The sequence below is a fragment of the Amblyomma americanum genome, chromosome 7 (assembly GCF_052857255.1).
Source record: "Amblyomma americanum isolate KBUSLIRL-KWMA chromosome 7, ASM5285725v1, whole genome shotgun sequence".
NCBI lineage: Eukaryota > Metazoa > Arthropoda > Arachnida > Ixodida > Ixodidae > Amblyomma > Amblyomma americanum.
Window position 1 is genome coordinate 27,016,868 of NC_135503.1, and position 14,165 is coordinate 27,031,032.

General features: G+C 49.4%; 1 protein-coding gene across 2 annotated transcripts in view; it reads right to left on the bottom strand.

The window, feature by feature from the left end:
• The window catches only part of LOC144098720 (uncharacterized), a 621,279-nt gene extending 607,863 nt beyond the window's left edge, over positions 1 to 13,416 (bottom strand). Inside the window, exon 1 of one of the 2 annotated variants that reach the window (XM_077631548.1) lies at positions 11,817 to 13,416. In XM_077631548.1, the coding sequence (XP_077487674.1) occupies positions 11,817 to 12,074 (258 nt within the window). In that variant the 5' untranslated portion in view covers positions 12,075 to 13,416. The remainder of the gene's footprint in view (positions 1 to 11,816) is intronic. The other variant, XM_077631549.1, reaches the window with a different exon arrangement.
• Positions 13,417 to 14,165: the final 749 nt, after the last annotated feature.

Below are 14,165 nucleotides of genomic sequence, written 5' to 3' on the forward strand. Positions count from 1 at the left end.
CCTCGGCTCTTATCACAGCGGCCATTACAACCTCGAAAATCTATTTACCATGACTCCATTGCACAATGGGAATGCCGTGTTTGCCGAGCATAAAAGACCACAGCCACACTCCCGGCCCCTAAATGCGCACAGGTGCTCTTTGTCTACCACTTGCTTCTTTTTACTTTGGGATGGTTCCGTAAGGCAGCGTCAAGTGCCTCTTCAACGCCTGTCTCTCTCTGTCGCGGATGGTCCCTGATCTAAGGCAGCAAAGACTTGAAAAAGTTTTCAGATGACAGGCACGCTGAGCACTTGCATTTCAGGAAACGTATAGGTATATACTTTATTTTCAAACGTACTAGGAGCCGGATTTGTATCTTTAATTTCTTTTTTTCTGTACAATATTGTTTAGACTGGGAAGAGTATAGCCAACACATTTTCCCGGACCACAAAGGAGTGTGTAGCAGGCGCCTTATATAAGTCCGGAAAGCTGTCAAAAGTTAATATCTGATAGCTCGCGGAAGAAGATAAACCCAGCTATAACACGTACATGTGGTGTGGGCATCGAAAAACTCTGCATAAGAAAGCGGCGCTTTTCACGTCTCCTTGTTCAGTGCGTGGAAGGGTGGACACCCTGTGGGATAATCCTGAATTGCCTGATGACAAAAGTGTACTAATAACGAACTCACGGCATTATTCATACCGACACCATTACGTTCTCAAAATCCGGTCGCTTCACTTCCCGCTGCAAACGGTGAGCGAAGCGAAAAGTGCCGCGCTGGCGCTTCAACATTATTTCGTGACATAGTAACGCGGGAGCGGCCTCAGCGGCGTAGAGTCAAATAGAACGCCCGCATGTGACATCGGTCGTAATTTACCATTTATCGCCCCCTGCGGAGCTAGCTACCTCACGTATGCCGGAAGCCATTTTCACGCACAGCGAGAAAGGTCGAACGAACGCCGTGCGTTGTATGGCCGAAGTGTTTTTTTTTTTGTTTTTGTTTTCACTACAGCTGCCGCCCCTGGCTGACCAAATACACTCGCGACCTCCATGGTTCGTCGCTGGCAGCGCTACGGCCTTCGGATGAAGGCTGGTCACGTTCGGCTTGTTCGAGCAAGGATAAAAGATGCTTTCCAGAAATAGCTTTGCCCCTTCGTCGCGAAAACTCGGTGCGTTCGGTCAAAAGTATAACTTCGCGGGAAAAGCACAGAAAAAAGAAACGTTTATAACTTTGATCCTTGCTTCTGACTGCACGCGCCCACCGCGGTGGCTCAGTGACTCGGGCGTTCTACTACCGCGAAAGCGGTGGGTACGACGTCGGCTACCGTGGCCACACTTCGATGGCGGGGAAACGCAAGAACGATGCGTTCTGAGATTTCAGTGCACGTTTAGATCTCCATATCGTCGAAACAGATTCGGGGCGCTCCTTTACTTCGTTCCTGAGGGACAGAGTGGATTTTTGGAAAATAAAAATCTCGCAATGATATGATGGGTAATTATTTTATACGAATACCTTAATTCGTTTAGAGTTTTCGCAGGATGACGGAGGAAGTTCTCGCCCTGCTTTAATACGGAGTGCTTAGGATTCGTTACGGGCAGCTCTGCAGGGCCCGGGAGCAAATTTGGTGTCTCGGGAACTTTTGAAAAGGACTGCTCGGTTGGTAGCTCTTTGGTCAACTTCCTCTGTACAGTAAAGAGAGACTTGAAAACACGCTCGGACCTGCCCTGATTGTTTTAATGCCACGGATAGCATGTGCTTTGATATATCGATAAGAAATCAATCAATCAATCAATCAATAAATAAGTAAGTAAGTAAACAAATAAATAAATCATAGAGTCATCAGGTCATTCAATCGTTTTTCTAACAGGGCGTTTCCGTAACAGCGCGGATAATCATGAAAACGTAGCGCAAAGGAGTGGTTATAATTACGAATGCGGAAACTGTAAGGCTAAACAAGGCGAAATACGACCACTAGCGACGATGCAATTCAATTTAAAATGGATGTTAACTAGTTGGCCAAATAACTCAAGGTTAACCTTGCTTAATACCAGCTCTCTTCTTCCGTTTGTGAAGGAGGACGGGTTGAGGAGGACGAGTTGATCACGGGTTTAGCTTTTACAATATTCTATACATTGCAAGAGTGAGCTGTTAGAAATGTGGCGAAAATATCGAGTTGGTGGCGGTAGGAAGTAGATGGGGCAAAAAAGGACCACAAAGATGCGAAATATTACTAACAAAACAGCTCTCAAATTAACCATTAAGTTCCTCTCTGTGGAATTATGGAGGGGCTAGTACGACTCAGTTCTTCTGAAGATGTGAAACAAAAATATACAGTAGATATGTAAAGCACCGTAGAGTATGGTACAGTGTTAAAGGGAACATGCGGTCGCGTGAAGTTGACTTTCCGCGAGGCGCTGCTGCGGAAAGCCGGAAAGAATGCCGCGCTGATTATGGTCAGGACTTTTTTTCGGCATTCTGTCCCCGAGCATGGATCTCATTTTTCACACCCACAACGCCTCGATTACCTCTTCTCGCTGCTGAATTGGCTTTTTCCATTCTGTGGTTGCGTTTCGTGCAAAATAAGCAACATTTTCTCCGGACTAGATTATCCACGTGTGAGTGACTTGGTTTATATGCCACTAAACGTGTACTGTACATGTTTAGTGACATATGAACCTAGTCGCTCACACGTGGATAATCCAGTCCGGAGGAAATGTTGCTTATTTCGCACGAAACGCAACCACAGAATGGAAAAAGCCAATTCAGCAGCGAGAAGAGGTAATCGAGGCGTTGTGGGTGTGAAAAATGAGATCCATGCTCGGGGACAGAACGCCGAAAAAAAAGTCCGGACCATAATCAGCTCGTCATTCTTTCCGGCTTACCGCAGCAGCGCCTCGCGGAAAGTCAACTTCACGCGACCGCATGTTCCCTTTAACAGTGTACCATACTGTACATCCGCCCCTCAGGAAACGAGCACGAAACGAGGCGAGGGGGTCCTGGAGTATGCCGGAAAACGACCAATACTCCGCGCACACGCACATCTACGTAATACACTGCCAATACACCGCCCACTGTCCGCATCGTCGCCGCACAACTCTCCTCCTCCTCCTCCTCCTCCTCCTCCATCTCTCCGCCCTGCGCGTAATGCTTGTGCAGCTGTCGCGCCGAACGACATTCCGCCGTGTAATTCGCTCCTGTCCGGATACTTGTGTTTCTTTTCCCCAGGCCTGTCGTGAGCTTCGACGTCTCTGACGTGCGCGCGCAGCGTTCGCATACGCTCACCACGTGCGCAGTACAGCATACGCATACACGCCGACTTGTCCGTCAGGCCTCGCACGGCCTTCCACACTCGTTTCGGCCCTCGCGTTTTGACGCTCGCCAAAGCACGCCGCGGTGTGCTCGTAGGCGCGCACTCGAGCGCGTCATTTACAATGCAACGAGTGGTAGACGTTGGTTGCCGCCGCCACCGCCGCTGCTGAGGCGACCGGTGGACTTGTCGTGACCCTACATGGGCGAGCGAACCCGTTGAGTCGGCGAAGCTCCGGACCCGACCGTTATACTCTGTTGCTGACGGTTCGTTCTCGAATGAGAGGTTTCCCCATGGCGGTAGTTGCACACCTCGGAGCCACAACCAGAGTGACTAGAATTTAAAAATTTGCAAATTATTGCCTGCGGCGGAGGTTGAGGAAACGTTTTGTTCAGGTGTCGCCGCTGCAACGCCTTGGTGTGCCAGTACCATAATCAAGCAAAAGTAGGCCACTGACGAATCAGTGGTTTGGAGTGTTTCACCTTGCATGAGCCTAACATTTGTTCTGAACTCTCATTACAGGGAAGCGCATTGATTTGCATGCGAATAGCCGCCGGCAACATTCTCGACCTTATGTACCAGCCAGACGCGTGTACGCCTTGAGTTAATTTTGCAAGTTAAATAGCGGGCAGCTGTCCGAGTTCGCGGCCACGGAAAATTGCCTTGCAGCTTTCGTATTGAGTACAGAGAGAAGATTAGCATAGCGCATTCTGTTGAAACCCTCCCTTAACGAGCAAAATTTGTGATTGTGTAAAGCGGTGATGCCTCCGGCCGTTTAATTTTCTTGCTATGCAACTGGCAGCGACAGTAGAATAATTGCATTAAAAAAAAAAACAATCGGAGACAGTTCGTCTGTAAGAAAGCCCTTGCTCTCATTACCTCATGAAAATGATATACAATACCATACGCGCCATTATACAAAACTATGCGTCTAGTTTATTCATTCGGTGACACTATACGTTCCAACCTCTATTAAAGTATATTTTTACTTACTGCCTCCTGAACAGATATAAGCACCACTGCGTATTTAACGCAGTCGCCATTTTCACGTTATATTTGATTGCTATGTCAAATCACCACTGTCACCTCAATACATGGAATGGATCATTCCGACAGACTCCTTGTAAAGGAAACAATTTGCTTCTCTCCCAACTGCGGTAAATTATAAGTGCAACTACGTTTCTCGTAAAGTGAAAAGTGGCGGGCAAGAACATATCTCCTAAGTTAATGGGAGGCGAGCAGCAGCCATACAACGACCTGCTGATGACCTCGACGTTGCCTAATTGTGACTCAAGATGAACCTGTGGTCTTTCAGTCGAAATTAATGAGCACGCAGTGCCATCGATCAAACCATTCGAAGGTGCCAAGTGACTTTACTGCAGCATTATTAATGCGCAAGCATTAGAGAGGGCAGTGCAAGGGGAAATGGCGACCGCCATTATGTCAGTAGCCAGTGGCAGGTGACAACCTGTCCACCGGGCTACGAACATAGTTCATTGCCTGTACGAACGTAGTATACGATCACGGATATAACGAACTTTAGTTTGTTAACTTCGGATATACCGAACCTAAATATGCCACCTGGGATATATTTGAAGATATGTCGTGTGTTAAACTCGGAAATAACGAACTTTCCGGTGTTACCTCCGATGTAACGAACCTAAGTATGTCATCTTGCATATAAAAAAAAAGAACTTTAATCAATGAAGGCTGGATGCAACAAAATTAGTGAAAGGCAGGGAGGTCACCCAGGGAGGCTAACCTCCACGGGAGAAAAGGGAAGGGGGAATATAAAGGGCAAGGGGAAAGGCAGCTGGGTGAATTAAAGACGTTGTGCGCGGTACAAGAACAGAAAGTGACCTAAAATCTAAATCAAATGATCGCGGCTCCAGTAACGACATTCAAGTTTAAGGGGGCAGATATAAGAAAATGGGAAACTATAGTAAAGAAAGAACGAATAGCGAAAACAAGAACAAATAGAAACAAAAACTGGAAAAAAAGGATGGAGAAAATGATGCGCACTGGCACGTTCGTGGCAGCGATTCAGGGAACGATGATTAATCACTTAGGGCATCGGAACACCGATCAAATTTATACATACCAGAGTTCACTGTCGTTCAGAAAATAGCCAATTGCCAATGTTTGGATCTGAAGCTCGTCATTACCACTGGCGTCAAAGATATAAGCGACCTAGTTAATAAGAACGGGAAACTGGGCGAGTTGGTAGGGAATCATGTTTAACTGCGCAAAGAAACGAAGACAGAGACTGCGCCCGTGTCGTGCCTTCTTCTTCTCTGTCTTCGTTTCTTTGCGCAGTTAAACATGATACAAGCGACGTCTATCGTCTTTCGTATGAAATCCATATTAGAGAGGCGTGTCGTACCCCAACCGCGGCTTAACTGAGACGTTCACAGGAGAGGATGCACCAGGCAAGGGCGGACGCTCTGTCCCTTCTTGTTCTAACGATTTCTCCCTTCAGAGAACATTTATTTTCCGCCACAGTTATGTTTGGGAGCCCAAAGCAAATAGCCCAGAAGTTTGACTTATTTCCTTCCGTTCTATTTAGAACCTTGAGCATTAGAGACGCGCCAGTGATCGCCAGTCCCTGCCGGGACTCCATCCGCTCTGCATGCGAAGGAGGCAGACGACGAAGAAAAAGGCCGGAGGCGCCGTCGGCATACGGCGTGCATGTATTTTCTCGCGCGATTCTCAGGAAAGAGGCGGCGTGCGTCCGCGTATGTGTGTGTATGCTAGCCGTGGGCCGAGTCGGGAGGGGAAAAAAAATACGAAAAAAGAAAACCGGAGCACGAGGTCGGGAGCTGCCGCCGCTGCCTCCAGGTCGTGCCCCCCTCCTCCCCCGTTTCCTCCCCTGCACTTTTCGCGCGCTGTAGCCAGCGAGCTAGACAGACAGAAAGCGCCGCCACAGACGGTGCGTCCCGGCCTCTCTTGCATCGCATCAACACGCGCTAGCTGCTCATCCATGTGCCTTGCTCTGCGGCCGAGGTCAGCCGAGACACGCGCGCCCATTTCCAGCTTCTGAGAGCGCAGCTCTTCGCAAGTCTCCCGCACCACGTGAGCCTATACTTGTCTTCGTGCCTCTGTTAGGCATCCCCAGTTTCTTGCTTTGCTCTGATTTTTTTTTCCTCCTGTATCTCTCTCTCTCTCCCTCTCTCTGTCCGGTGAAATGATGGGTTGCGAGGGGCTTCTACCTCCAGTTCCCGAAACAAGGAATGCCGCAGACTGCTTGCCATGTCAGCCTTACCGTACACTCTGCTCTGGTCACCGCGGCTCCGCGAATGAAAGGTCAAGGTTCGCACCTCAGTCGAACCGATCGCAATCTCCAGCGGGGAGAGGAAATTACGAGAAGGCCATCAAACGACAATCGAAAATGTTGCGAGTTTGCGTCGAAACTCGCTTCACGAGCCACCCATCTTCTCTGGTAGAGTAAGAAACACTGTGTGAACATGCTCACAGGCCGGCATGACCATGCCCCTCACGAGGCAGGGCAGAACTGTCAGATTGGGAACATTAAAGCAGGCACTATATCAGGTGATCGCGTGAGCTGGAGGCGGAGATCAGAGGTCAGTCTACACATGTCCTGCACCTGTGCTCATCCTATTCACAGGTTCACCACCGCACGTGTAAAGCCGGCGGGCGTCGCGAAACCTTGCAAACGTCCCTCATCCAGTTAGCATTGCAAAAATAGAGTCCTTTGTAAACCACTTTACACGCCAGAAGAGCACTTTCCCCGCCAGAGTGCTTCCTCCCATATTTCATCTTACACCGATGTTAATGATGTTCGAGGGTTGACAAAGCTTGGAGAAAGAATCCAAGACGATTTCTTTTCGCTTAAATCTCAATGCTCGCCGGTGAAACGGATGATTTCTACGGCGTAATTTCACCACTATTTTTACACCAAAACTGAGCACGTGAAGCAGCTAGCAGATCGCCGAAGTATTTTCCGCAAGCTGAAGAGCGCGTACAGGCAACGGACACAACGCAATGAGTGGTGGTTGCCCGTGATGGAAAAACCCTACAATGCACGGACGAGACATGGACCGCCCTTCAGAGACTGCTGTTCTTTGTAGATCTCTCACTGCTATCGAACACTTGTAGCACCGATTCTCTTTAATTAAATACAACTGTGAAAAAAAAAGAGAGATTCATATGCCCAAAAACGACAAAATGTTTTGGTGTCTAGTCTCAACGAAATGTTTTTCTCTAGTATTGTAGTATTTTTCAGTAGTACATTTACTAAGCTCTACCGCTACGACAAAGGACAGCATAATAGTGCAGAAAATTTTGTTGTTGCAATAGAAATTTATGTTGCTACAAGCTCAGGGCCAACAATATTAGAAAAGTCTGTTGCGACGACAGAACATTTTTGTTGATATTTTCGACTGGTATGTCTATTTAAGCAAGAAAAGTGGGCGTACACTCTGCATTTGAACAGCAGGTGAACGACCGGGTGATCAACCCGTGCGTTTGAAGATGTGGACGGCACTCGCTACCACCACATAAGTACATGCAGCGAAAGCCAAGTTGTCGTCAGGGCTTAACCAATATCAATAGGTACTTTGCGTAATCATCCCGTATCATGGTGCTACATTCAGCGCAGTTACACCTATTTCCTTTGTTAGCAAAGCGTCGTATTTATACTATGCGCTGTGGGCGCTGCAATCCTATGCAAGCATTTTCGGCTTGTTTGAATTCCGGCAAAATTTGCCATGCGTCACAGGAGCATTAAGAGCTCAATCCGTTCAGCGGGGGAGGATGTTTGAATAAAGAAAGCAGAGAAATATCCCATGAGGGTGCAATTTGTGGAAGCATTAGGTTGCATGACCTGCCGCCGCATGCGACCGAAGCGCAATAGCAATGTTTGTTTCAAAAGTGTTCACGAACTTAATCGCTGCCTATCAGAGGGATAACAGAGATTCCCTCCAATACTACGATCTACATGTATCACAGTGGGCTCGGAACCTGCCGACAGGATGACTTTTCTCACCACAGCCGTGCCTGCCAGATGAAACTGCCAAAGGGGAGCAAAGTAATAAATATTTTCTACCGTATAAGGTGTAACACACTTATTCGAAGTAAATAGTCAAGCTATACGCCTCTGCGCTTGAAACCAACAGCTACGAAGCCTCGTCGAATTATCGTTTCACGGAACGCCAGTAAAATGCGCTTTGTTTAAGCCCGATGATAAAATATCCAGACCGGCTTCAGCCGATCAGTTACTTTTCTTTTTTTCATCAATTGTTTCTCCATATTTCGAAGAACAGAACGCCCTTGACGACAGCAACGTGGCTGAGACTCTCAATTTCCAACCGCATTCCAACTTGCTGCGCGCAGCCTGTCTCCGGGCGTCGAAGAGACTTCCGTAACTTTGTATGCCGCGTCTTATTCTTGTAGTCGGGGGCATATCTCCTTGCTCGCACAGAGACGACACAGGAGAAGGCGTCTCCCGTTAGCACATCCAAGGCAGAGGCATCTGGTGGCCATTCAAACACCGCTGGGTAGGAAACTCCCCACCAACTCATTTGTCTCGGGGAATGCCAATTCCAAGACACGAGCACGAACACTTAATAGTCCATCCTCTACCCAAAAACATGCCTCCACACTACGATACGGACAGAAGAAAGGTTAGGGCAGAAAAACTTCACGAAAGATTTTTAGTTCAGAAAGATGGCGCATGTGGACGTGGCAGAACATGCGGACAGAGACGCCTTTTCCCTGGCAGTTGTCGATCATCGAGGTTCTCCCCTCGCATCGGCGACAATCGATAAAACAAAATTTCCGGAGGAGGCCGAAGAAGCTGCCATAGCTTTAGCCATTACCTCCACCACTGACAAATACATCATCAGCGACTCTAAAACCGCAATTCGAAATTTTGCCAAAGGAAGGCCCACTCCGCAGCCATCAAAATATTACAAAAAATCTCCAATACCCGCCAGATCACATTGATCTGGGTCCCCGCCCATTCGGGCCATCCTGGAAACGAGGCGGCGCACCAATTTGTCCGAGGATTCGTAGTTAACCGGGAGGTGCGCTACGCCGAACTCAGGTGGGCCAAGGAGGGAGTGACGGCCTACAAAGAAATTACTACCCACTTCAAGAAACAAAGACAAACCTTCCCAGAACCACATAGATCTCTAAGTAAAACAAGTCAGCTGGCGGCAGCTCCAAACAGACACTTTCTTTAATCCGTACATGTACTCTATGTGGTTCCCAGAGCAGTTTAGCCCCGTCTGTTCTCTCTGTGGACACCATAAGGCAGACACACCACACATCCTATACTCATGTAATCAAGACAAGCCGTCTAATAATCTGCAGCTCTCTACCCAATCACAGTGGGAGGGCACACTGCTCGGCTCGGACCCGGAGGTTCAACTCCGAGTCACGGAGCGGGTCGAAGAGGTCGCCGAACGACATCGTCGGTCGGCCACCTGGCGTCCGGCCAAGAAGAGGAGCCCACCGCAGGGAGGGGAACGTCACCACAACCCGCGCCTAAGACCTCGTCTTTAATAAAATTTACCTTCTCCTCCTCCTCCTCTCGGGGAAAACTGCGCTGGGCTAACTGTGCGGAGCGAATGCGCTTAGTTTTAAACTTTTTATCAGAACCATTACTTATTTAAGGTAATTTAGTTTAAGCTTTTTAAATTAAGTTATATATTTCTCTTGTTTATCTGCTCACACACTCCTTGCGTGGTGCAATGCATTATATGAAATTCAGAATGTGCTATACCATTTTCAAAGCATTAACTACATTTTTCATTATTTTCGGCTTTTCCTGAGTGCACGATTAAACAAACTTAGCGAGCTGCCCTGCCATTTATTAGATTGTAGGTTGTTAGTTCACTCGACCTTACTTGACCATAAGCTGGAATTAGATTACAGTCGGAGTTAGCTTGAACTGTAATGTAACTCCCCCCTTTCATTTCTCCTTTCGTCCTTGTCAGCATTCCAAACGTCTGCAGGCGTTAAGAATGCTATAGACTTTAGAGTGATATAGTCAACAGAAGTCAAGGCAACATAAGGCCTATTACAGTTGTGATGTCACCACCATAGCGTAAACTTTCCCATAATAGTAGCTGATGTTTAGTTGGATATGGAAGGAAGCTCAGTTAGAATAAAGAGGCCTTTTATTGTCCTTATTGCCGCCGACATCCCCACAACAATGCCGAATTTCACAACTTTTGCATGCTGGTGGAAGACTTACGCGGTGTGATGTCCTGTCCATACATTGGAGCTCAGTGAGCAAACTATCATTAATATGCACTACTTATAGGTAATCGTTAGCTGCTCACATCGATTACAAAGCCCTTTATTATGCTCTCTTACTAAATGACCAGCGTAGTGGCAGATATAACTGTACGCGCATTAAGACTCTTTTGTTACGGGGACAATCTGGGAATAGACGTAGCTGACTATAAGTAACTACGGAGAAGACACTCTCCCATTATGAAACAGGAACACTGCCAGGCAAAAATGTCCGTGCTGAATTCTTGCTGCAATGCAACCTTGGCTGAATAACACGATGAGGTGAACTGGCGTCACTTCGGCAGCGGAGATTATTCAGTGGGGAAGCTATATTGTTCGTATGGTGTGGTTACTGGACGAAGCTGCCTTGACGAAAATCGCACTTTACCCAGTAATTCATACCCTCAATGGATTTCCTGTATTTATCAGCTTTTTATGACGTGTTCTTTATCGCTTCTAGCCGACGCTGATAGAGCATCCGACTGTTTCCGCGAAATCAGGTGCCGTGCACTCAGCAAAACTGATGGTCATCTTCGAGAAAACCGTTAGTTTTGTAGCGTGCGCATGCGAAGAGGTATCAGTGGTGGATATACATATAGCAGGGCGTTTGCCAGTGGGGTATAGCCGTGGAGAAGGAGAGCGAACTTGCTGCTCAGCGGCAATTGATGCTCAGCGGTTCAGCGTAGCTCACACTACGTATATCCTGGCATATCCGAGCTAAGCAACTGCTAATTTTTGTTTTGCAACTTAGCTCAAATGATAAATTTACTGCGATGCGTGTTTTTCGTCGAGTGAACGGAAATCGATATTACCGAACAATACCACCATATAATAGGCAGCACCATCGCGAATGTATCGCGAAGCAGATTAAATAAAAAAGGCCAAGTCAGTCGAGTCTTTTCAGGTGACGCGGTTGTTGCGACGCGCGTTCTTATTTCAATCTTTTTACTCATATACCTTTTAAAACTCCTATCTGCACGTGGCGGCGATTGCAGCTCAGCTTGAGCCAGTGGGCAGGCCCCGTGCACTTTCTATTTCATTCTTCCTTCAATCGCAACAACAACGAGAACACAAAACAGACCCTTGAAAATTGGAACGACATGCGCGAGAGTTTCCGCGTGGATAAAACGGCAGCAAAGACTCAGCCGTAGCGGCCAAGACGCTGTGGCCAATCCACTCCAAACCAATGCATACACATCTAAATCCAAAGATGGAAATAGGCGAATGCACACAAATCATGCATATGGCTGAAAAAAGCAGGTACTGACCGTCTCGTAAAGTCCTCGGGGACCCCCGACGCCGACCTGCACCGCCTTCCAGGGCACTGCGCGGTACACCTGCTCCACTGCTGTGGTGTGTCGCCGCGTCCTGGGATGGTGCATCCTGCTGCACCCTCCCAGGAGCAGGCTGGTGCGTCGCTTCCTGCGGCAGCCACCGTACTGCACCGCCTTCTCGGCACTGCGGCACGCGCACGCCTTGGCATGCACGTGGTACGAGCGGCCGGTGGCATCAGCCACGCTGGACATCGCAGAAGCCTAGCTTATCCGTGAGGAGGAACTCTCAGGCGCCAAGAAGGACACCACCACTGGTGGAACTGAAGATCCTCGGGCAGGACCTCATGTTTGTTCCCACGCGGGTGTTTGGAACTGGCCGGGAGGTCTTTTAGAGCTGCGGAATCTGGTCACAGCATTCGTTCCGTCTCGTCAATCTTGGTCTCGTTTGGTGTCGAATGCAATCGAAAGCCGATCAATGCTCGGAAAGCTGCATTTAGACCTCGCGAACAACAAACACTCTTGTCGCTCCGCAAGTTTTTAGCAGCTACTGGTGGTCATCGGAGGCTCGTCAAAGGAAGACAACTGTGATGATCCAGTGGCTCTGGACATGTGAGCAGTGCCAACGTGTGGATTCTTTCGCCGTCTCGCGGATGTGGTCAGCTAGAAGCAGCCGAGACGAGAGCCGTAGGACGCGCCGTTAGGCAGGCGGCTGAATGGACACAGTTGGTGCCGCCATGACAAAGGACCGGGTGCTGCTGCCGAAAACTGGCGTCTCTCGTGGCGGCAGTGTTTATGAGAGGACGCCCGCGTCTCGTGCTATTCGCTCCGCTTTTATCAACGGCCGCGCCGCCTCGTATCACCTCTCACTGCACGCCGCCCTCGGCGGCAGTTTGACGAGCACGTTTCATTGCTTGTTTGGGCGGTAGTTGACTTCTCGTAATCTTACGACGGATGAGGTAAGAGCGTGCGTACGTGAGAGAAGCGTTGTTGGCCTCCGCGAGGGCTTGTCAAATCACGTGATATGCCTGTGCGGCAGATAACACTGAGCCGCAGAAAATCTGCGAACGAGCGAAAAATGCGAGAACTCCGCGCACTACCGATGATCCTTGCTGGTGCACGTACAGACGAGGATGGCCAAGTTTTTCCCAGGCGACCGATGGAAGCACCACAATTGCCTGCGGGACAAGTGCTCAGCGCTTAACTTGATCCACAGCGCCGACAGCGCAAGCAACACGTTCACTCACTAAAGGCAGGCACCTGCTGGGCAGCTGTAGCCGAAGCCGAGCAGGTTGGGAGCGGCGAAAGTGGCTATGCACTGATGGGAGAGCACGCGCCGAAGAAACACAATCTCGCGGGGACGCTGTTCGGGAACTGCCGCACAGTCGGGTGGGTAGAAGACACGAGGCAGGCCTCCTCGCTTTGCGGCACAAACACACAAGAACGCACAAAAAGAAGCCAGCAGATGAGACAGCGCCAATGCGCGCAAGCCGCGGCAAACAGCAGCAGCCGCCGTCGAAGCACGAGACAGACGCGCCGAAGGGAACTCGCCCGAGCTGCCGTGATCGCGGCGGCCAGCGGACGAAGAAACCAACTCACGGCAACGCGGCAGGCATGCCGGCAGGTAGGATAAGAGGAGGGAACCGCCCTCCTTTCCACTCTCTTCCCTCTCTTTCCTCGTCGCCAGCCAGAACGAAGTCACAAAATGGCGAGGGACCGGCGAGACGGAGGGTGAGGAGGAAGAGGCTCATGACGTAACGTGCACTCCTTACGGCCTCCCCCACCCCTCCAGTCACTGATCTACGTGCCGCCGCTGCTGCCGCTGGCCTGGGTTACCACCAGCAGCAGCAGGCCGGCGTTTTGGGCACAGCCAGCCTCAGGCAGCGATGATCGCTCTGAGGCAAAGGCCTCTCCGCTGCCAAACTGGACTCGCGCTGAACTTCGCCGCGGCAAGCCGCCGGAACGTGTCTAACCTCAGGGAACTCGCTGCTCCCCTCCCTGTGTGTACTGCTCCCTTCCTTTCTTGGTTCGTGCCTGGGGTGCGGGGATTATTACTTTTGCTTTGGTTCGACTTTTTTTTCCCCCTTTCCTTCTGCTTCGGTCCGCTTTGCCACCTATGCAGCATCTTGGAGAGGGCCAGCTGGACGGGTTGCGCGCTCTCGGTAATCATGGCACGCTTATTACGTCCACAAGAATGTATTAATAAAAATGAGAGCGGAGAGGGACGGAGAGTTCGGGAGGGTTTATTTTTAAGCATCGGTAGGCTGCTGCTTATGCTCTGACAACGTTTCAGGTTTATTTGCTGTTTGATGTGGTAAAGAACTGTAAAGGAACAGAGCTGATTGT